Source organism: Dendropsophus ebraccatus, chromosome 8 (assembly GCF_027789765.1).
Source record: "Dendropsophus ebraccatus isolate aDenEbr1 chromosome 8, aDenEbr1.pat, whole genome shotgun sequence".
Taxonomy (NCBI): Eukaryota; Metazoa; Chordata; class Amphibia; order Anura; family Hylidae; genus Dendropsophus; species Dendropsophus ebraccatus.
In genome coordinates, this window is record NC_091461.1 from 112,110,264 (window position 1) to 112,135,402 (window position 25,139).

Sequence of the window (25,139 nt, forward strand, 5' to 3'; positions counted from 1 at the left end):
AAATGGTAGAATGAGCAGAACAATCTCCTCATTCAGATGAGCTGCGCTGAAATGTTCCCGCTCCGCCACACACCAGATTTATCCAACAGTATGTGCTAAAACTTGGGTACAGAGGTGGAAATGTGAAGCCCCTGGGTCCTGGTGCAACATTTGTATCAGGTCCCCCCCCCCATGGGTACCATTTATAATGCCAGTGTCTTCTTAAGTGGGGCCCCCCCTCACATATATTAGTCCATATACTGTATAACTGATACTTGCATATATAGACGAATGCAACTAGCGTGTGCTCATCATTTGACATTTGAATACAAGTGGACTACCTAGGATGGAGCCCTAGGGAGTCCTAAAAAACATTGATATAGGCCATAGGCTGTATCCATGTTTTCCCAGACTCCCAAGGGCTGAATCCAACAGTAATCAAATGTCGAATAAACGGACTCAAGGGCATCTCATCTCTAATAGCAACATCCCTGATCGGGAATAAGTGACCCCATGAGGGGTATAGTTGTAAATTGCTGGGCTCCAGAGGAATCCTGATCTGATTTACGTTGCGACCCTTCTAAGTGACACTTCTACTCTGTTGCACATCCAGATATAGGCTATGTTCACACAGCGTAAAAGTACGGCTGTTGTTGCACATAGTATACGCTCTGGCCGGGATCCCAAGCGGGTCTGCAAAGAACTGACATGCCAGTTTTGTGCGGCCATTATTTATTGAATAGCGGCCATAGGAAACCATGTCAGTGCACACTGTGGTGCTTCACAGTGTGCTATGGGAAGTTCTGATACGGGCGCGCTCCGATCAGAACTCTACGGCCATGAAGATCATCCGGAATGATCTTTGCAGAGACCGACCACGGAACGGCCGGTACAGTACGCCATGTGAACATGGCCTTAATGGGTTGCCCACACTTTATGTAGCCTCAGTTTGTTTCGCCAGTCTCCAGATGGAGACCGGAGCCGTCATACATGCACCCTACACTAGAGTTTATGGTGCCATATCTGACTCGCTCCACCTACCTTTCTGTGAATATGGTCTTCCTAGTCTTCATAACATCTCTTTTGGCCTGACTACATAACCTATTTCCAGATCTGTATGAAAGAGGTACTCCAACGAAAATCTTTTTCTTTCAAATCAATTGGTGTCATTAAGTTATATAGATTTGTAATTTACTTCTATTTAAAAATCTCAAGTCTTCCCATACTTATCAGCTACTGTATGTCCTGCAGGAAGTGGTGTATTCTTTCCAGTCTGACACAGTGCTCTCTGCTGCTACCTCTGTCCATGTCAGGAACTGTCCAGAGCAGTAGAAAAAAACCCCTAGAAGATCTCTCCTGCTCTGTCCAGTTCCTGACATGGACAGAGATGTCAGCAGAGAGCACTGTCAGACTGAAACGAATACATCACTTCCTGCAGGACATACAGCAGCTGATAAGTACTGGAAGAGATTTTAAAATAGAAGTAAATTACAAATCTGAAGCCAGTTGATTTGAAAGAAAAAGATTTTTGCCGGAAAACCCCTCTAATGGTTGTTGCAAAACGACAACTCCCATCATGCACTCACAGCCAATGTTGTAGTTTTGCAACAGCTGGAAAGCAACAGGTTAAGGGACACTAAGAATAAATAAAGTGAACTTGCTCTAATTTGATAAAGGAAAGTTGTCATGTTAAAGTATAGCTGCCCAGGGCCGCCAGAGCCATTGATTAAAAGGAAATATGAATACAACTTTTTTGCGCAGTAACATACTGTACCTCATGGATATGGGATATGGTTATGCTTTAAAATAGGCTTTTCAGTGTTTGCCTTCTAATTTCCCCCGGGTGTTGTAGTATATTATTTTATACAGAATTTCTAATGCACTAACATTTTGCACAGTGTTATGCGGTGACATTTGTAGAAAGATGGCAGCTGTAAGAAAGTATAAGCGATAGCGTCTCAGCGGAGCGACGGCAAAAGTAGATGGAAGATGTACGTACTAAAGTAGGGACCATCAATATATATATATATATATATATATATATACACATATATATACAGATGGATCAAATAATCGGAGAAAACAGGCGGCCATAGAAGAATATGTTAAAGTGGTTTCACCTATTTGGAGATTTGGGGCCCTCGACCCCTTGTGGCCTAGTTGTGGTCAAAGGTCACCAGCCAGGCCAGAGTGAGGTACGTGGACTTATCGAAACGAAAATCAGGCCTTGTTTCCCATAGCACCTTTATTTCCACAGCAGTATAAGAAATTAAACCTGCGCCGTGATCGATTACTACGGGCAACAAGAGCAGTTTTATGGATATAGGGGGAGATTTATCAAACATGGTTTAAAGTGAAACTGTCTCAGTTGCCCCTAGCAACCAATCAGATTCCTCCTTTCATTCCTCACAGACTCTTTGGAAAATGAAAGGTGGAATCTGATTGGTTGCTAGGGGCAACTGAGCCAGTTTCACTTTACACCAGTTTGATAAATCTCCCCCATACAGTTTTGTCCATAGCAACCAATCACAGGGCAGCTTTAGTTTTTTAAGGGTTCACGCGTACCGAATTTGCAGCAGATTTCACGTTGCGAGTTTCAAAGCTAAATTTGCTGCAATACTCTGTACTCTTCTGGCCTATGGCTCTGCATTCTCACAGTGGATTTTCATTCTGCTGTGAGAATGTAGCCCCTGCCCACTTAAAGCGTAACTGTCATTTCAGGGTCATTTTTCTGAAAACATTAAATATCAACAGTACAAGCGATTTTAAGAAACTCTGTAATAGGTTTTATGTACTAAAAGAGTTTCCTTCTGTACTGAAAAAGCAATCTCCCAGCCTCCCCCCTCACATCAAATGAAGCAGGATTTCTGTCTCCATTATGTGTCTATGGAGAGGGGAGGGGCTGTTAGGAGTGACTGAGCACGGAGGATTTCTGCACAGCACAACACCCTGCAATCTTCTCTCAGTAAGTTCATAGATAAGCACTGACCTTTCTGACCCCAGAATCCTGCGGTTTAGGTGCCCAGAGAGTCTACAAACAGCTGACCTTCATGTCACCTCTTCCTGCTCCCTCATCTCCCTCAGCCCCTCCCCCCTTCATAGGCTTACAATGGAGAGAGCAGAACCCGTCTTCACTGGCTTCTCTGTAATGAAGACGAGTTTGCCTGATAATGCACAGATAAGAAGTCAGGGGGGGAGGCTGGGAGATTGCTTCTTGAGTACAGAAGGAGGCTTTTTTGGCTGATGAAACCTATTACAGAGTTTCTTAAAATCGCTTATACTACTGATTTCTGCAATAAAAAAAAATGTGACAGTTACGCTTTAACTAATTAGTTGCTGGGCGTTACCTAGCGTAAAGATAATACTTACCTGGCTGCACTCCCACCTGCTTCACCAATCGTGGATTACTGATGCCACGCTCAGCCAATCAGTGCACTGTCCCACCACAGCCACTGATTGGCTGAGTAGGTCATCAGTAACCGGGAAGCCAGTGAAGCAGGTGGGAGCAGGGGCAGGTAAGTATTATCTTGTTTAACGCCCCCAGAAGCTAATGGCTACATTCTCACAGCAGAATAAAAATCCGCTGTGAGATTGCAGAGCTTTAGGCCAGAAGAGTACCGAGTATCGCAGCAGATTTCACTTCGAAACTCAGTGTGAAATCCGCAGTTACAGTATATGGTAACTACTATGTAAACATACTCTTAAACTTTTATTAAAAAGCAAAGTCTTTGGCATGACTGGTCGCTATGAGCTTTTAAAGAGCTCAAAGGGGTTAGGAAAAACAGCTACTTTATTAATTTTTACCAAAACAGTGCCACCCCTGTCCTCAGGCTATGTGTGGTATTACAACTCAGCTCCATTGACCTGCAAAACCCACACCCAAACTGAGGACAAGAGACGGTCTGTTTCCGGAAGAAAGCAGTTATGTTCTTCCAAGCCTGAATAATCCCTTTAACACAATCTTCTGTGGTTGCCTCTTTTCTCGTCCATTACAGGCATTCCACGTCCGTGCGGAACATGGAATGTGTGAATGCAGCCTTAGTTTCAGGTACTGACCAGGGATTTGCGTGTAGATGCATAACAAGGCAGATATGCCAGGTAGTATAATAGTATAATACTATGGATCAGAAAGAAGAAGGGGCAGAGGGAGGGAGTAGAGCTACCAGTGACTGCAGAATCAGACCGCACAGGGTTTGTTTGTAGTCTGTAACCATGGAGACACATAGGCCTACATAGGAGCCATATACATAAAACAATGAGAGATTTTTTTTTACATTTCATAACATAATTTGTTATATTTCCTTGGGGGAAAAGATTGCTGCAGAAGTGTACATCCCCTTTAACTCAATGTTTCTGTCTAATGCTATATGTAGAGGATTTGTGCCCGGGCGGTCACCATGGGAGTCTGGCAGGGATCCAGAGTCAAGCTTTCATTGCAACAGCTGGGATCTGAAAAAATTCTCTGATCCTGGCTGCTTAACCCTGCATTAACCAGCAACAAGGGCATGAACGGGGCTTCCTCTGTCAGGATGAGGAGTCTGCATGGCTGCCAGAGGCCTAACACAGACCCCCAGGCCCCACTATCAGTATCGGCCTATTAGACTGGCTCCAAAACACCGACCCAAAATCTCAGACTCTCTTACACAACTGTGTTTCATTTGCAGGTAATAAGTCACATATAAGAACTCTGATGCTGAAAGGCTTACGTCCGTCCAGGCTGACTAAAAATGGCTTCACTGCTCTCCATATGGCTGCGTACAAGGTAACATACAGCTCTTCAATCGGCCGCCATGACACTTTTATCTAGAGAATAAAATTATTTTTCTATGGAGTCACAGACAAATATATAAAAGGTACCATGTGTCTCCTTGTCCTAACAGCATCTAACAGTGTCAGCAGTTTGGAACGTGAATTACAGCTGACAGATTCACTTTAACCCTTCCACACACTATACATCTAGGGAGGCTTAAAGTAACCCCATACTTGGATGCTGACATTATCCCCTTTGCCACAGTAGACCACAAGAAATATAACAAGCAATAGGAGAAAATCCAGCACTCACCAGTTGAAGTCTTCATAGATTTATTGCGTGGAAAACATAAGCAGGGAAGGGGAGATGGAACAGTGAAGGTGCAGGCGCATCACCTGGGATAGCTATTTCGGGACTCCTCCCTTCGTCTAGCCAGGCACCTTCACTGTTCCATCTCCCCTTCCCTGCTTATGTTTTCCACGCAATAAATCTATGAAGACTTCAACTGGTGAGTGCTGGATTTTCTCCTATTGCTTGTTATATGTCTCTACCTATTCACCATAGCACCCCAGCAGTCCTCACATTGGTCATACTATTAGCCTCCGCTCAATATAGACTGGATTTACGTGTATGCAGTGCAGGCTACCTGTCTCTCCATTCCTGGAGACCACAAGAAATGTTTATATGAATCCCCTTCTCTAGACCACAAAAAGTCAACATTCACCTCTACTCTAGGCCACCAGGGATGTTCACAGTTGCCCCTACCCTAGACCATCATGGATATTTACATGAACTCCTTTTCTAGACCAGCAGGGGTATTTATGGTTATGCCTACCTTAGACCACGAGGGATGTAAACATTTACTGTTATTCTAGGCCACCACGGAAATTTTCACTTACCCCTATTTACCTCTACCATAAACAACCAGGGATGTTTACATGTACTCCTACCCTAGACCACCAGAGATGTTCACATTTACCCCTACCCTAGACCACCGGGGATGTTCACATTTACCCCTACCCTAGAGCACCAGGGATGTTCACATTTACCCCTACCCTAGACCCCCAGGGATGTTCACATTTACCCCTACCCTAAAGCACCAGGGATGTTCACATTTACCCCTACCCTAGAGCACCAGGGATGTTCACATTTACCCCTACCCTAGACCCCCAGGGATGTTCACATTTACCCCTACCCTAAAGCACCAGGTATGTTCACATTTACCCCTACCCTAGACCACCAGGGATGTTCACATTCACCCCTACCCTAGACCACTAGGGATGTTTACATTTACCCCTACCCTAGACCACCCGGGATGTTCACATTTAACCTAGCCCTAGACCATCAGGGATGTTCACATTTACCCTTACCCTAGACCACTAGGGATATTCACATTTACCACTATCCTAGACCACCAGGGATGTTCACAGTTACTCCTACCCTAGACCACCAGGGATGTTCACATTTACCCCTACCCTAGACCACCAGGGATGTTCACATTCACCCCTACCCTAGACCACTAGGGATGTTTACATTTACCCCTACCCTAGACCACCCGGGATGTTCACATTTAACCTAGCCCTAGACCATCAGGGATGTTCACATTTACCCTTACCCTAGACCTCTAGGGATATTCACATTTACCACTATCCTGGACCACCAGGGATGTTCACAGTTACTCCTACCCTAGACCACCAGGGATGTTCACATTTACCCCTGTTCTAGACCATCAGGGATGTTCACATTTACCCCTACCCTAGACCACCAGGGATGTTTATATTTATCTCTACTATAGACTACAAGGTTTTTATATATATATATATATATATATATATATATATATATATATATATATATATATACTCCTAGCTTAGACCACAAGAAATGTTCACATTTACCCCATATATACTCTAGACCACCAAAAATTAGCATTGATCTCACCAATACATTACATCAGGAAGGTTATCGGTACTGTGACTTAAGCCCCTATTCCACGGGTCGTTTAAAGGAGCAATATCGTTCGTATTCGGCCGATATCGGCCGCTACGAACGATATTCGTCCCGTGGAATAGAGTGCAACGATCAGCCGACATCGTTCATCGTTACAGTCGATACAGCCGATCGTTGCAGTCGCTAGTTTTTCAACCTGTTGAAAAACAAGCGACTGATATAGCAGCGATCTTCTGCCGTCGCTCCGTTGAATAGGAGCGTCGGCAGCAGATGCTGCTATATCCTATGGGCTGCCCGGACGATCAGCGATCCTTCGAGCAGCCCCTCCCGCACTCACCTGCTCGCTGCAGCCGCGTTGAATAGCGGCGGCAGCGAGCGGGGAACGAGGAGCAAACGAGCGCTAATAGCGCTCGTTTGCTCCTCCAAACGACTCGTGGAATAGGGGCATTAGGCAAGAAGCCCTACATTCTCTTTCATTCTCAGGATTGGTGGGGGTCTCAGAGATTGGACCATCAACATCATAAAGTGAAGGCATATCCAGCCATAAAATAATTACCCTATTACCCTTTCATGAATATTATATATTGTAGCGCTTTGGAATTAAGGGCGCTCTATAAATAATAATAATAATAATAATAATAATAATTATTATTATTATTATTATTATACCCTTGGCCTGGTTTGAGATCTGTTTCATTGTAAATGTGGCCAACCTGGCTCAAGACCCCATCCCCATTCAAGGTCTATGACATGTCAGGTGCCGGTTTTAGGCCTTCCCCTTTAAATGTGTCTAGTATTTCTGATCTTGATTTTTATTTTTTTTTTGTCTGATCTTTTTGTTTAAATAAGATTCCGGGCACATTCCGACAGCTCATCTCCCGGGGGACCTCCACTGACTCACTGACATAGCATGCATCACTGAGCCTATAAACCAATTACAGCACCATCTCCCTTATCACTATCACATCTGACTACACAGCCACCGCCACCGCTGCCGCCGCATTTCCATGGCAGTTTAAATGTTTCTTAGACAGTCTAATTCTCCCGCAATTAAGTAAATGGCAGGTCAATGCATCAACAAAGAAAAGTTTAACAAAACTGCATCCTGTCTTATTAAATGAGGTTCCACTCACTAGTTTTGATATTTAATCAAAATCCGGCTAATCCAGTGCATTATGTTTACAACTTGCAGCAAACAAGAGGATTGTGATAGGATAAAGCAGAAGCAAAGTGATTGCTGAAAAATGTTACTTCATACCAAGTAGCAGAATGGATGTGTGGAGAAATGGCTAAGGACATTGCCACCTAGTGGTGAATGTGTAATAAGGACGGATCTATGACAAATCAGGGCTGCAGATGACATTAGTCGGTTACATCCCTTCCAAAGATTTTTCTTTTTTTTTCTTTTTTTTCCCCCATTCTAAATGTTCCTCAGCTCTAGAAGCTTTCCTTTGTGTTCTTGTCTCTGGACTCTTCCTTTTCAGCATTTTGTTTAAGCTCCCAAGAGAATGTGGAATGGAAAAGGATAACTGCTTGAGAACATTTGTGGCTCAAAAAAGTTGTTCTTATTCTCTGTCAGACAAAGAACGGGCTAAGAAACTAAAATAGAAAATATTTTATATAATAAGGCCATGTTCACACTGCGTATGAGTCCGGCCGCATTTCATACGCCGCCTTACATGTGCAGCTGAAACTACGGGCGTGGGAAAAACAGACATGCGGCCGGATGCATACGAACCGCGAACATACGCCCGTAGTACAGTTATGCTTCCCTAGCTTGTTTCGAAGCGATCTGAGGCAGGTCATTTACTTGGAAATCTTCGCCCAGCCCAATAAAACTCACAGAACCTTTTGGATCAAAAAATTAAGTTCAATTTGGCTGAAATAAGGACTTCGTACAGGACTGCATGGAAATCCATGGCCGTGAGTTTCAACATTTCCGTCCTCAAACAATGGTCGTGTTAATTTTTCACGGCGCCGTATACGATCCGGCCGTAAGCTCATACTGTACGTAGTGTGCATTCTGCGGGCGTATATCGTTTACTTTCAAGCGAACGCATCAACCTCAAAACTACGTGCGTATATTCGCGGTTCGCACTACGGCCGGAAACATACTTAGTGTGAACATAGCCTTAAACTATAAAACTGGACTTTATGTATATGGACAATAATTTAACTACCCTAATACTGCCCCCAATATACAAGAGTATATTTATTTAATAGTGCTCCTATGTACAAGAATATAACTACTATAAGCACAAGCAAATAGATGTGTTGGCACTATCAGTAACCCGTAATTTGTGTGGGGCTGTATATGTTTTCAGGTTAAGTGTCTTTGTGAGATGAGGAGCGTTGTAGTCTTTGTTGACTGAGTAATCTCAGTGACATTCATGCATTACAGTGGTGCTCAGCGTAAATGAGAAAGCAGTTCATTTAATCAGCACAAGCCATTGAGGAAGTAAAGACCAGCGGCACTCACCGGGTTAATGCAGTGGTGATGATTTATTGGTACGATGTCATCTTGCAGATAAGCTCAGGGCAGGGGGAGACAGGTCCAGAGGTGCTGTGCACCGTGGCGACGGCCGTTTCGCGGGCTGACTTTCCCGCTTCGTCTAGCCTCAGGCTAGACGAAGCGGGAAAGTCAGCCCGCGAAACGGCCGTCGCCACGGTGCACAGCACCTCTGGACCTGTCTCCCCCTGCCCTGAGCTTATCTGCAAGATGACATCGTACCAATAAATCATCACCACTGCATTAACCCGGTGAGTGCCGCTGGTCTTTACTTCCTCAATGGCTTGTGCTGATATAACTACTATAATACTGCTCCTATGTACAAGAATATAACTACTATAATACTGCTCCTATATACAGGAATTTATCTACTATAATACTGCTCCTATGTACAAGTATATAACTACTATAATACTGCTCCTATATACAGGAATATAACTACTATAATACTGCTCCTATATACAAGAATATACCTACTATAATACTGCTCCTATATACAAGAATATAACTGCCTCCTATTTAAAAGAATATAACTACTATAATACTTCTCCTATGTACAATAATATAACTACTATAATACTGCTCCTATTTACAAGAATATAACTAATATAATACTGCTCCTATATATACAAGAATATAACTACTATAATACTGCCCCCTATATACAGGAACATAACTACTATAATACTGCCCCCTATATACAGGAATATAACTACTATAACACTGCTCCCTATATACAAGAATATAACTCTTATAATACTGCTCCCTATATACAAGAATATAACTACTATAATACTGCCTACTATATACAAGAATATAACTACTATAATACTGCCCCTATATACAAGAATATAACTACTATAATACTGCCTCCTATATACAGGAATATAACTACTATAATACTGCCTCCTATATACAGGAATATAACTACTATAATACTGCTCCTATATACAAGAATATAACTACTATAATACTGCCTCTATATACAAGAATATAACTACTATAATACGAACTGGAGAGAGTGGAACGGCTGCACATCCCATCTATGGCTGACACTAATGCCGCTAGGCCTATATTAAAATTCAACACCAGAGTGTCTGTATATGAATTGATCAAGCCATATTGCCCCGTGTACCACCGCGCAGGTCCTCTGGTCCACACGGGTCCCTATGCTAACTCCACACTGTGTCGGTCAGCGACCGCCAACCCCGCAAAGCGTGCACATGCAGGGAAGGGAGGCCATGGAACGGCCCTGCAACCCCAATGTCACAGGACCAGACCCAAAAAGCCCCACCAAAACCCAGCCAGCACCACCGGCGGGGAAGGCTGCCCCCAAACGACACAAGTATGGATATGGTATTACACTTACCATTGCTGCTCTCACAGAATGGGGAAGACATAGGGTCCAGACATGTGAGCACAGACATATCCTGCGTGTATAACTACTATAATACTGCTCCTATATACAAGAATATAACTACTATAATACTGCTCCCTATATACAAGAATATAACTACTATAATGCTTCAGGAAGATACAGGTGCCGGCACTGTCTGAATACTGCTCAATCAGTAGCTGTGCGCTGGAGTCGGATTAAGGGCTAATAAACTGCACTGGTAAGTAGCCGCGGTGCTCGAACAGAGACAAGGGCAGTACGGTGTATAAAATAGAAAATAAGTCCAAGCACTCACCGGATGAAGGGATCTCTTTGTGCGTTTATTCAGACATCACAGGGAGGGAGCGGTGACAAGGGTGCGGGAGCGTGTAGCAGACAACTGTTTCGCGCCTCAGCGCTTTGTCAAGTCCGACAAAGCGCTGAGGTGCGAAACAGTTGTCTGCTACACGCTCCCGCACCCTTGTCACCGCTCCCTCCCTGTGATGTCTGAATAAACGCACAAAGAGATCCCTTCATCCGGTGAGTGCTTGGACTTATTTTCTTTTTTATACACCATAACTACTATAATACTGCTCCTATATACAGGGATATAACTACTATAATACTGCTCCTATATACAGGAATATAACTACTATAATACTGCTCCTATATACAAGAATATAACTACTATAATACTGCTCCTATATACAGGAATATAACTACTATAATACTGCTCCTATATACAGGAATATAACTACTATAATACTGCTCCCTATATACAAGCATATGACTACTATAATACTGCTCCTATATACAAGAATATAACTACTATAATACTGCTCCTATATACAAGAATATAACTACTATAATACTGCTCCTATATACAGGAATATTACTACTATAATACTGCTCCTATATCCAAGACTATAACTACTATAATACTGCCCCTATGTACAAGAATGTAATACTTAATGATGTTTTCATATTTAAGGACAATTCGGAGCTTCTTACAGCATTGTTGCATGGCGGAGCAGACATTCAGCAGGTTGGCTACGGGGCACTTACCGCTCTACATATTGCAACAATCGCAGGAAACCATGAGGTGATTTGTTATTTTATTATTTCACATTCTGTGTTATAATCTATTGAAGTTTCTGTGTTCCCTCCTCCCCCTCCCATACATGTGTGTGCGGGTGTGTAGGTGTTCAAATACCTACCAGTGCCACACACTCTCTGCAGAGAGTTGCCAGTGACTTACATCCAGTGACTCACTGGTGACATAGTTAATAGTTAATACAGTTTAAAAAAGACACATGTCCATCAAGTTCAACATCTTCTCTGCTATAGTATTAGGCCTCCTCTGTGCCCATATATAGTATTAGGCCTCCCCTGTGCCCATATATAGTACTAGGCCTCCTCTGTGCCCATATATAGTATTAGGCCTCCCCTGTGCCCATATATAGTATTAGGCCTCCTCTGTGCCCATATATAGTATTAGGCCTCCTCTGTGCCTATATATAGTATTAGGCCTCCTCTGTGCCCATATATAGTATTAGGCCTCCTCTGTGCCCATATAAAGTATTAGGCCTCCTCTGTGCCCATATATAGTATTAGGCCTCCTCTGTGCCCATATATAGTATTAGGCCTCCTCTGTGCCCATATAAAGTATTAGGCCTCCTCTGTGCCCATATATAGTATTAGGCCTCCCCTGTGCCCATGTATAGTATTAGGCCTCCTCTGTGCCCATATATAGTATTACGCCTCCTCTGTGCCTATATATAGTATTAGGCCTCCTCTGTGCCCATATATAGTATTAGGCCTCCTCTGTGCCCATATAAAGTATTAGGCCTCCTCTGTGCCCATATAAAGTATTAGGCGTCCTCTGTGCCCATATATGGTACTAGGCCTCCTCAGCCCATATATAGTATTCAGACTCTTTTGGGCCACCAAATAGTAAAGACCCCATATAGTACTTAAGGCTTTTCTTTGACACTATAAAGTATAAAGCCCCTATATAGCAATATAAAGCCCCCTCTTTGCACCCAAACAGTACTTAGGCACCACTGTGCAGCTCCCATATAGTATAAGGTCTCTTTATGCCCCCATGTAGCAGTTAGACCTCTCTGTTCAGGTAGGCCTTCCAGTAGGTAGTATGCCCCATGTATGCCGTCCTCTCAGGTAGTCATAACCACCATTAGGTAGTATGTACCCCCCCCCTCCCCAGTGGTTAGCCTCCAGATAGATAGCATTCAGCCGAACCAGCCGATTATCGCTCCTTGTATTAGAGACAACGATCAGCCAATGACAATAATCATCGGCTTATATTGTCAAGCGCCGACCGCGCATTGCTACGTGTAATAGCGATTAAGGGTCGATGGCAGATTATTGCCCAAACACCTGATACCTTACCTCACCCCACTCCCGGTCTTCTCTCCTGTGCTGAACAGCTTCCCGATTCCGGCAGCTGCAGCGTCTGAGTGGCTCGTCCAATCACAGGTTGCGGTGGTCTAAAACGCTGCTGCTGCTGGGACCAGGAAGCTGCAGATCACAGGAGAGAAGAATGAGAATGGAGAGGTAAGGTGTCAGGTGTTTGGGCATAGGCTGCATGGACATTGCTAACGATGTCCATGCAGCCCTTGCTGCCTGATTATCGGGCCGTGTATTAGGTCCAGTAAGTGAACGTCGATCTAGCGGCGCTGTTTTGAAAAGAAAGCAGACATGATGTTCTAGGACTGTGCAAGTGTGCAATAGTCTGCAGATCTTCTCATTGTCCCCATAGTATATTGCTGAAAAATCAATGTGAACAGTGACCAGCAGGTAACCGTGAGTAAACTGAATGATGAAGCTTAATTGGCCCACAGCAATAATAATTGCAGGTATTTTGTTCTGAAAATGAAGGAGCAGCGGAAAGGTCAAAGGTCATCTCATTTTCCGTAAAGAAGGTAAAGAAGCAGAAAGAGAAGCGTCTGGTCTGTCAGTATCCGGCCGTTCTCCTGAGATACCCTCCGTCTCACGTCCAGCTATTAAATCAGGCGGAAGTAAACAAGACCCCAAGTGTGACCCGGACCCGGGCTGTTTTGCCACCCATAGAAATTGATATAGACTTCTATTTAAAAGCAAATGCAGAGGTCATCGCTTTTCCATTCTGCTCTAAAAGGCTTCACTAAACTTCAATACATTTCAGCATCTCAATTGTTTGGCGGATGTCTTGTGGACTCATCATAAATCCCTCCAGGATTCCTACCAGGGGGCCGCGCTCTATTGTTTTCAGTTTTTCAGGACAAATGTCAGCTTTGAATAAGGGAGCTGGAAATTAATGTAACGCAATGAAATATTATGAAATATTCCATAATATACTGTAAGTGGTTCTCAATGGGATCCTTCCTGCTGTATGTCCTGCAGAAAGTGGTGTATTCTCTCCAGTCTGACACAGTGCTCTCTGCTGCCACCTCTGTCCATGTCAGGAACTGTCCAGAGCAGCAGCAAATCCCCATAAAAAACCTCTCCTGCTCTGGACACTTCCTGACATGGACAGAGGTGGCATCAGAGTGCCAGACTGGAGAGAATACACCACTTCCTGCAGGACAAACAGCAGCTGATAAGTCTTGGAAGACTCAAGATTTTAAATAGAAATTACAAGAATAGACGTTACAATTTAAAAGATTTCTTTTCCACCGGAGTACCCCTTTAAAGAGGACGTATCATCAGGTGCATCCTCTTTAATTTGACCCACGGATAGAACAGCGCCGTCACGGGGAAGCAGGTGCCGTGGTCCATTTTTTGAACCGCAGCCTGGTTCCCGTGTACGGCGCCGTTCTATCCACGGTTACCGGGCTGGGGCTGGAGCACAGGAGGCGGTCCGGCCCGCCCCCAGAGGGCGGAATCCCCCGGCCCTCTATGACGCGGCTCCATTGATTGTAAGGGAGCCGCGTCATAGAGGAGAGGGAATTCCCTCCCACTGGGGGCGGGCCGTCCGGCCCCCAGTGCTTCAGCCCTGGCCTGATACCCGTGGATAGAACGGCGCCGTACACGGTAACCAGGCTGCAGTTCAAAAAATGGAGAGCCGCAAAAAACAGGCGCCCTTTACATAACATTGAGACAGGGAGGCAGACGGGATTCTGAGCAGAGTCCGTGGCAGGGATTCCACCCGGAATTTCCACCTCTTTTCCTCAGTGTGAACAGGCCCTTATAGAAACCAGGAGAAATACTCTCTCCATGATGTTGAGTGACTTTATTATTTGAGTTTCTTTCATTTCTACCAGTGCAGCTTGTGCTTTCTATCAAGAAGTATCGTTTACCCGTGCAGGACCCAGGACTGAATCCCATTTGATGTCCAGTCACCATACAAGATGAATGAGGTCATGAATGGGGTTTCCTTGCAGCCCAATATGGCGGCCTGAGTTGTGCGTTGTGCTTGATGTGCCCGCACCAGTCCCCATTTCCTGTCTTCCTCCATGCCGGTGGCTGATTTGGTCACATAATTTTATTCTCAGGTTCACGCTCCAACGATTGAACGATTTGCCAGTAATGGAGTTGTATAAATCAGGCGTCAGCGGGCTCCGTCAATAGCACGTCCACTGATGTTTCCATTTCATCATGCTTCTGTCATTCCTCCAGTTCTCCTCGTATGTGAAATCTTTATTCTTTCACGCTCAGGCTGTCGACATTTTATTACAACACGGGGCATATGTCAACGTTCAGGACGCCGTATTCTTTACCCCATTACACATTGCTGCGTACAACGGCCACGAGCAGGTGAGATATATTGACTTGGATTGCTGACGGAACATGAACTGTTGCAGAGATGGGAACAGAGATGTAGCAGAGCTGAATTTGTCATTTTATTCTACAGAACCGGGGCGAAATATTTTTTAAAGGGGGAATTTTTAAGAAGGATCCAGCAATCATTTGTGAGGCCTGACTGCACGATTCAGCCTTGTAAAGGTTCTGGGAATGACGGCCGATGTCAGTGGCCAGTAGAGATGAGCGCAACTCTGTCCGAGCCTGGAAGTCTCGCCATTTGATTACCGGTGGCTGAAGAAGTTGGATGCAAACCTTTGGCTGCCTGGAAAACATGGATACAGCCATAGGCCATAGGTTGTATCCATATTTTCCAGGACTCCCTAGGGCTGCATCCAACTTGTTCAGCCACCGGTAATCAAATGCAGAGACTTCCGGGTTTGGACGGACTCGAGTGTACTTAAGTTGTGCTCATCTCTAGTGGTCGGTGCTCGTATGCTGAGCTAGTCCAGCCCTTACCTAAGGTTCTGTATAAATCCACATTGAGAGATGCAAATGACAAGCTCAGCTCTGCTACATCTATATTATCTGTATAACTAAGAATGTTGTCAGGTAGTACAGATCACTTTCTGGGGGTGAACCATATTCATGCCATGTTCAAGGAAGTCTGCTGCCATTCTCCCCCTTCAAGTGTCAAAGAGGTGTTCCCCAGCAAGGCAAGGGCCCAGGTAAGTTTAGCCCATGTCCTCTTATTCACCGTCTTTCTACCTACTTGCATCTGCCTGATCACCTATCATTAGATACAGAGGACATCGACTGGACTCTTGCCCTGCTGGGGAACGCCCCCTTGGCTTTTGAGCCTCATTTACATATTACAAAAAGGCTTATATCTCCACACAGGAAAAGACTATAGAGATAAAGAAAAGGTATACCTAGGTATATGGGATTATTTAAGACCCTTTTTTTCCTGCTGACAGGTCCATGTTCATGAATAAGTCTCTCTTTTGTTGTGTCCTAAATTTTGTTCCTTCTTTTTCTTGATACTTGGCAGGTCACGCGTCTCCTCTTGAAATTTGGTGCAGATGTAAACATGAGCGGAGAGGTCGGTGATAGACCCCTGCACCTCGCCTCAGCCAAGGGATATCTCACAATCACCCAATTATTGCTAGAAGAAGGAACCAAGGCAGACGGTGAGCCCTTTTTATTGCAGTTTGTATTATTTTCAAAAAATAAAACATCACCAGCAGGCGAGCTACTTCTAACAGATCTTCTTACGGTTTATTTTTACACTAGCGATATGACTATAATTAAAAAAAAAGAAGGGGCAATTGCCTAGATTTATCCTCCACTTAGTGTCTTCCCCCAAGGAGACCCTTTCAGCTTTTCCAGTTCCTCCCAGTTGCCAGACATGGTGCATTGTAATATATATTAGAGGTTCACCTATGGCATCAGTCAGCTGGAGTTGGTGTGGCATGGCAGCTGTTGGCTGTCACAGATAAGAGAAGGCCCCAGCAGCCGGCCCTAAAATAATAGCTCAGTCAACAGCAACTTATTTATTGTGTGCATATATATTCATACATTACACTCAAATGCATAGAAGAGTTGTATCTGCCCTGAGTTGTACAGTGATACATGACTTACCCCCATATAACTGGTTACCATTCAGGGGCTCAGGCACTGTTACACAGCTCTCTTAGAATTGGGGAATAGCTCAAGAGCTTCCTATTACTATATACTGCTCACTGCCCATCTTTCCTCAGTCAATGCTCAAGACAATGAAGATCACGTTCCGCTGCATTTCTGCTCACGGTTCGGGCACCATGAAATTGTCAGATATCTTCTGCAGAATAACTCAGATGTGCAGCCCCATGTGGTCAACATATACGGAGACACGGCCTTACACCTGTGAGTACCCTGTGTCCAGGACATTTACACCTCCCCCAAACCTCCTAAACAAATACAGACCCCCAACTGGATTTCCTAAAATAAAAGACTCTAGATACCCTACCCCTTAATCAATACAGACCCCAAATTAACAAAATATTTAGGAACCACTGACAAAACTTTAAACTAATAAAGTCCCCTGACTGAACTTACTAAATAATTAAATACAGACCACCAAAATAAGTACAGACCAAAGACCCGGCCCACTTAATAAAGACAGCCTCCAGAATACACACTCTAAACTAATACAGACTAATACAGACAAAACCATTTAAATAAATATAGACCCCACATCTAATACAGACCACAGACCAGAGTCCCTGAATAAATGCAGACCCTAGAGCAAACCCCATCATAAATATACCCCAGATCAGAACCCCTAAACCAATACAGACCCAAGACCAGTAAAAGAGAAAAATCCAGCATAGACTGATGTAGCCCAAATTCAGCTTTATTGTATAGCCTATAAATCTCAACAGGAGACTACACTTTTTAAGCTCCATATATACAGATACTCCAGTGGATGATACAAAAACACTACCTAGTGATAATGTCTTACAATTAACCACCATCCAATTGAGTAACTACGGAGATCCCCTACAATATACATATCCACAAAAATTGGATCGACACCCGTATAAAAATGTATATCTTTATTTAATAACACTAAACATACAATATAAAACCAAGAGGCAATGCAAAACATGAGATGTTCCAGACAATGTGACTGGGAATAAATTAAATGGGGCTGTACGCAATAAATATCATTCAAAAGTGCGAATATGAAGCTATATATAAGGATCACAACACTCTAAAGCAGTCTTTACTCTAAACCAACATGATAATTATCTGCTGTGTCTCATTAGTATCTCCTATTTAGCGGCAATATCGCTGAGCCTGAGCATATCTAGTCTATGAAAACAAACTTATAATTATTGCACAGGTCCCATATAAAAACATAGCATCTTACCCATTGATCTCACAAGTCTGGACAATTCCCCAACGCACGTTTCGTGATCGTAAAGCGACCTATTTGCTTCCTCAGGGGGCGTTGCCTATTTTATCATGTGGGCTCTCTTCATACCCTGACTCGCTTTAGAGCTCCTTAGAGCATAAGGACCCCGGACCAGATACCTAATAATGAATACAGACCCCAGACCTCCCAAATAAATACAGACCTCAGACCTCCAGAATAAATATTCCCCAGACCTCCTGAATAAATACAGACCCCAGACCTCCCAAATGAATACAGACCCCAGACCTCCCAAATAAATACAGACCCCAGACCTCCAGAATAAATATTCCCCAGACCTCCTGAATAAATACAGACTCCAGACCTTCCAAGTAAATACAGACCCCAGACCTCCAGAATAAATATTCCCCAGACCTCCCAAATAAATACAGACCCCAGACCTCCAGAATAAATATTCCCCAGACCTCCCAAATAAATACAGACCCCAGACCTCCTGAATAAATAAAGACCCCAGACCTCCTGAATAAATAAAGACCCCAGACCTCCTGAATAAATACAGACCCCAGACCTCCTGAGTAAATACAGACTCCAGACCTCCTGAGTAAATACAGACCCCAGACCTCCTGAGTAAATACAGACCCCAGACCTCCTGAGTAAATACAGACTCCAGACCTCCTGAATAAATACAGACCCCAGACCTCCTGAATAAATACAGACCCCAGACCTCCCAAGTAAATAAAGACCCCAGACCTCCTGAATAAATACAGACCCCAGACCTCCTGAATAAATACAGACCCCAGACCTCCTGAATACAGACCCCAGACCTCCTGAATAAATACAGACCCCAGACCTCCAGAATAAATATTCCCCAGACCTCCTGAATAAATACAGACCCCAGACCTCCTGAATAAATACAGACCCCAGACCTCCTGAGTAAATACAGACCTCAGACCTTCTGAATACAGACCTCAGACCAGACTTATTTCTGCAGTTTGCAGTCCTCTTCACTCGCAGGTGTCACCACAGATAACGTCCATAGTCAGGCCCTGGTGTCACATTGTTGTCTGTGATACAACTGGGGATAAAGAAGTGCAGAAACAGGAAGATGTGAGTATTCACTCAGGAATGCGAGTTATTTGAGTTTTTTTTCCCTTTTTCTGGAGTCTCCTAGAATACAATAGGCAAATATGGCATCAACCACAGGGGTAAGTTATTGCCTCCAAACTTGTGTTCTACTGGATCCTCATGTCAGACCCTGGGCCCTCCGGAACACGTGGTGGGCCACTTCAACCTTACTTCAAAGCAGAACGTTCCCTTTCCTAGTGTCCAATCCCGGGTGATGGCAGAGGAGTCCAGGGTGATGAGGCCGCCCTGAGCCCGTATCCCTCTCTCCACAGGCCCCATAGCATGGCCATGAGCTTCCCCTCTGATATTCCCGCCCTTGCTGATGTCTCTCTATCTTCCCCACAGTGCCTGTTACAATGGAAAATTCGAAGTAGTGAAGGAATTGATTCAGTTGTCAGGATCGGAGAGTCTGACGAAGGAAAATATTTTCAGCGAAACAGCTTTTCATAGGTAAATATTTGCACATGTTGTCTCCCATTGAAATGAATACTTGACGGAATTTAATGTATAATGTACGTTATGTAGAGACTTCTGAGATGAGTCACTTTGATGTTCATCTAGTAAATCTAGAAGTTAAAAAGTTTAAAGAAAAATCTAAAATGCTGAAGCGGGCATGTGGGGCATGTGGACATCATAGAGGGTGGACCCCTATTCCGAACCGTCTACTATAAACCGCCACAGCATTCTGGCAAACATATGTATGACCGCCATGTAGTGCTCTCTTCTACTGCAGGAAATGTCCGATCAGACAAGGCTTTCCCTGGCAATTCAGTTGCTTACCAAATATGAGCCAGACCCGTGGTAAGCATACGACTACTGCAAAGGCAACATCTTTGATGAAATATTGAAGCCGATTCCAGCAAAAGCATTGGAGTACGGCCTCAGCTATTATTTGGTCATGCAGGTTTTTTTGGAAAAAATGTTAGATGACGGCCAATAGGATTGCATTATACCTTCTACAAGATTGGACTTTTCCTGGGGTCTTGAGTGGCCACTCTGCCTTGTTTTTTGGCTATGTTCACACTATTCTTTTGGTAGTTCCTTGAGATTTGACACTATTCAAGTAAAAGAAGAGGGATTAAAACGGATTTAAAAAAAATGGATTACAAAAATGTAGTGTTGGGTTCTGACTAAAAATGAATGGAAAAATGGATGCATTTGTGTGCATCCGTTTTGATCAGTTTTTCCATTGACTTTCATTATAAAAAAAAAAAAACACAGATCAAAATACATCCTTTTTTAATGCACACAAAAATGTAGCTGTCCTTGTTTTTGTGTATGCTAAAAAAAAACGGATGCATTGATCCTTTTTTTTTTTTATAATGGAAGTCAATAGAAAAACAGATCAAAATGGATACACACAAATGCATCCATTTTTTTTGCAAAAACGTAGTGTGAACCCAGCCTGAGCCGTTAAAATCCAGCCTGCATGCAGTGGCCAAGGGGTACAGTTTTGCCAATAATAAAGCAGTTTTTCGACAAAATTGGGTACGGTTTCACCTACACCATTAAACCTTATTCTTACAGCATTAAAGTGTCACTGTCACTTCACAGAACTTTTGACATGTCATAGAGTCATGTCAAAGGTTTTAATCCATCTGGGTCTGAGTGTTCAGACCCATACTGATTGGGAGATAGAGCCAGGAAAAGACGCGCTGCAGCTCATCCTCTCCCGGCTCTTAGTCACGTGATCAGTCGGACATATCTGATCACATGACACAGAGACAGGTGAGGACGCGCTGCAGTACGTTCCTCTCCCAATCGGTACAGGTCTGAACACTCAGACTCAGACCGAACAAAACTTTTGACATGACTCTATGACAGTAACACTTTAAACAACTACCACATCCTTGTTACAATAATACTGTTATGGATTCATCCACAGTGCTTGTACCTACGGCAAAAATCTGGAGCTCATTAAACTCCTTCTTGACCAAAACGTCTTGAACATCAATCATCAGGGAAGAGACGGACACACAGGTAAGAAAGAAGACGGACAAAAATTGACAAAATGGCTGCAATAGTTGTAACATCCTGAGAGTAGTTACGGTAAGAAGAGCAGCTCTGGAGGACATAATTCTGCCGGATTTGGGGCGGAGAGGCACTTTAAGGGTTAAACGTCTGGCACGGGGTAGCAATTAATTCAGATTAAGAAACGTTAATGTCTGGAAGTGATCTACGTCTCTGTCCTTTCCACACTCCCCGCGCTTCCGATTATTCTTCCCCCTCTTTCTTATGTATTCATTTTTGTTTGGAGGTTATCATTCTTCTCGCTTGGCAGAATAAGTACCAGCTTGTTGGTTGTAATAAAATAAAATCATCTTGTCCTTTCAACACTCGGTAATTTTCGGCATAACATATTTCCCCAGGAAGAATATCACTCCTGGCTTTATGACTATTGAGTGTACTTCTATTATGTTCATGTAATGCTAGTAACTTCATGTCCCCATCTTGCAGGATTACACTGCGCCTGCTACCATGGCCACATACGGCTGGTGCAGTTCTTGCTCGACAACGGAGCCGACATGAATCTCGTCGCCAGTGATCCCAGTAGGTCAAGCGGAGAGAAAGATGAACAGACGTGTCTTATGTGGGCTTATGAGAAAGGTATCGGAGTTCAGCACGCTTGTGTAGTATCCCATAGCAGACGACATTTCGCGCCCCCAACGCTGTTATTACTGTTATCATGCTAAAGAGCACGGCATAGGGAAATTACATGGAATAGCATCATACCACAATACAATCCACAGAGACTAAACTATATTATTCTGCCTTATAAAATGTAATTGTGTACTAAAAGGTTATGTTTCTTATTAAGGAGACCACCAAGCAGGTGTAAGCTGCAATGCACCCTGGGGGAAAAGTGTGCAAAGTAGGTCTCCTCCAGAAAAAAAAAAAGTGCCACCAATTGGTAGTAGGTTCCTAACTCCAATAGGTGGCACTAGAGAGCAAGCTCTTGTGGAAGAGGCCTACCTGCCAGGCTTCTGTATCACAAAAAAAACATTCTGGGCCAACAATGCTGTTCTGTAGTACACAGATTAATTTTTTTTAAAAGGGCAACTTTTTCTGCATTTTTTTGTGAAACAAATAACCATTTGGTCACATTTTGTGACATTTTCAGTTTTATTTTTCTCCAGATAGATATTTATCTTAAAGGAAAAGTCAGTGAGAAACATAATAAACAAGCTTAAAGGGGTTATCCGAGTAAGTAAAAATATATGTTGAATCCTCCCCCCTCCTGGAGACTAACAATTGCTTCCATACATGTCATTACCTTTTCAGTCACCTTCCCTCCATTTTGAGCTGCTGCTTTCTGCTAAAGACATAGAAAACAGTGTGTGAGCTGCTGAGTCCGTCTCGTCTCTCAACCCCCTCTTCCTCCTTTCCTTTCCTTTCCTTTCCAGACTTGATGTAAACAAGTCCCTGGCAGACTTTTTCTGCAACTTTGTAGATTCTTTGTAATGCTGGGAAGGTTAATCTGAGGTTAAGTTGCTGATGAACTCACTGTGATAAATCCTCCCAGCATTACAAAGAAGATACAATGTTGCAGATAAAGCCTGTCAGGGACTTGTTTACATCAGCTGTCTCAGAAGGGAGGGGGGAGGAGGGGGAGACAGAGAAAAGCTTACTCCCTATTGAGTTGCAAATAGGGACTTGTTTACATCAGCCATCTCCGAAGGGAGGAGGAGGAGGGGGTCGAGAGCAAAGAAGACTCAGCAGCTCTCCCGCAGTTTTTTTGTGTCTTTAGCAGAAAGCAGCAGCTCAGAACTGAGGGAAGGAGACAGATAAGGTAAAGACATGTGTGAAATAAAAAAATCCTCCAGGAGAGGGGGATGATTCAACATATATTTTACCTAAACCGAATAACTCCATTAACTTACCTTTCCTCATGCCTACGAAACACTGTCTCATGGCTCCACGTCACCCACCCCGCTCCCTGATCCCCAGCTCCGGCGACGTTACAACACGACTGATGGACACCGCTGCAGCCACTGGTTGGCCAATCCATCCACTGGGTCGGGCATTTTCTCCATGGCAACATCAGAACTCGGGGAAAATAAGTTCCCTAAATAACCCTTTTACTTTCCTTTGAGAGTAGCAGTGAGTGTTCCTCTGTGGCCTCCAGTGACCATTTTATTGGTCACAAGATTGCTATCCAGATGAGGATTTTTACTCCTCATCGCCAGAGCTGAGCGTCCAGGCATACAGTGAGTGCCTAATAATTCGTCGAAACCTGAAGCAAATTACAAAAAGATTTGGATCCAACTTGGTCCAAATTTTACCAAAAATTCAGATTAAGTCTAATTTGTTCCGAATCAGTTAACACACAAACACAATGCCAGTCATGAGACGTGGCGCTGAAACACAACATTAAGTTTTTCCTATCACGTAGCCCTAGCCTCACTCAGCCAGTATGTCTAGCTCTGCAACTGGGAATCCTTTGCACTCGTTCTGCAGGTCATGACGGCATTGTTACCCTGCTGAAGCATTACAAGCGGCCTCAGGAAGAGTCTCCATGTAATGAATACTCACAGCCCGGTGGAGGTACGTAACATCGAAAGGTTCTATTAAAGAACAGCACACCCATAGTAAGGAGTGTAAACTCCGCGTGTGCAGAATTGGCTGCAGGCTGGTGGGGAAGTTAAATCATACACGATTATGAGGGATTTAAGGTTTTACAATAGAAATTACATTATTTAAAAAGGTCTTCTGGGTTTAAGTCTAAATTTGGTCTAAATTGGTTTCTTAAAGGGGTACTCCAGCAAAAATGTATTTTAAATTTAATATTATTTTTAAAATACTTGCCGGGTACTCTGGTACTTCTTTCAGATGAACTGGTATCAGAAAGTTATATAGATTTGTCATTTACTTCTATTGAAAAAAAATAAGTCCAGTACTTATCTTCCAGTACTTATCAGCTGCTGTATGTCCTGCAGGAAGTGGTGCAAGTCTAAATGCCACTCTGCTGGAGAACCTCTCTTGCTCCTGCCACTCTGAGGAGAACCTCTCCTGCTTTGGACAGTTCCTGACATGGACAGGGGTGGCAGTAGAGAGTACTGTGTCAGACTGGAAAGAATACACCACTTCCTGCAGGACATACAGCAGCTGATAAGTACTGAAAGACTGGTGATTTTTAAATAGAAGTAATTAACAAATCTATATAACTTTCTGACAAAAATTTTTTAAAGGAGAAGTCTGGCCATTTTCAAAAACAGACAGCCTGCATGGGCAGGGGGGAATGTAATAAGCAGTCCTTACTTACCTCTCCATGTGCCGGCTCCAGGAGCCCCAACAGAAGCTGACGTCGCTCGGCTGATGGATTGTGCGCTCAGCCAATCAGTGACTGGAGGTGAGTTCCTTCAGCCACGTTGTGACGTCAGCTCAGAAGTAAGTCCGGAGCCCGCGGGGGTCCCGGGTCGGCGATCTGGCGCTGGACAGGCACAGGGACAGGTGAGTAATGATAGAATATTATGGTCTTTTGAAAAATTCTTGCGGTCCTCTCCTTTAAAAACAATAGGGGACATTTATCGAACTGGTGTAGAGTAGAATTGTCTTAGGGCCCTATTCCACCGGACGATTATCGTTCGCATAATCGTTAACGATTAACGATCTCAAGCTACCGCTATTGCGAAAGACCTGAAAATGTTCACTTATTTCCATGGAACGATAATCGTTACTTATGATCGTATTTGCGATCGTTCTTTCTTCGCTATTTCTTCGCTATTGCGTTCGTATCTACTGCAAACGACCGAACGACGTCTTATTCGATGCGAACGATTTGCGAACGAGCAAC

The 25,139-nt window shown here is 43.7% G+C and overlaps 1 protein-coding gene across 4 annotated transcripts in view; it reads left to right on the plus strand.

Annotated features, from left to right (window-relative positions):
• TNNI3K (TNNI3 interacting kinase) overlaps window positions 1-25,139 on the plus strand; it is a 154,777-nt gene that overhangs the window by 16,523 nt on the left and 113,115 nt on the right. For 3 of the 4 annotated variants that reach the window (XM_069981434.1, XM_069981436.1, XM_069981437.1), the window contains 9 exons: window positions 4,644-4,741; window positions 11,555-11,665; window positions 15,220-15,318; window positions 16,355-16,493; window positions 17,064-17,208; window positions 19,691-19,795; window positions 21,231-21,325; window positions 21,803-21,952; window positions 23,804-23,890. In XM_069981434.1, the coding sequence (XP_069837535.1) occupies window positions 4,644-4,741; window positions 11,555-11,665; window positions 15,220-15,318; window positions 16,355-16,493; window positions 17,064-17,208; window positions 19,691-19,795; window positions 21,231-21,325; window positions 21,803-21,952; window positions 23,804-23,890 (1,029 nt within the window). The remainder of the gene's footprint in view (window positions 1-4,643; window positions 4,742-11,554; window positions 11,666-15,219; window positions 15,319-16,354; window positions 16,494-17,063; window positions 17,209-19,690; window positions 19,796-21,230; window positions 21,326-21,802; window positions 21,953-23,803; window positions 23,891-25,139) is intronic. The other variant, XM_069981435.1, reaches the window with a different exon arrangement.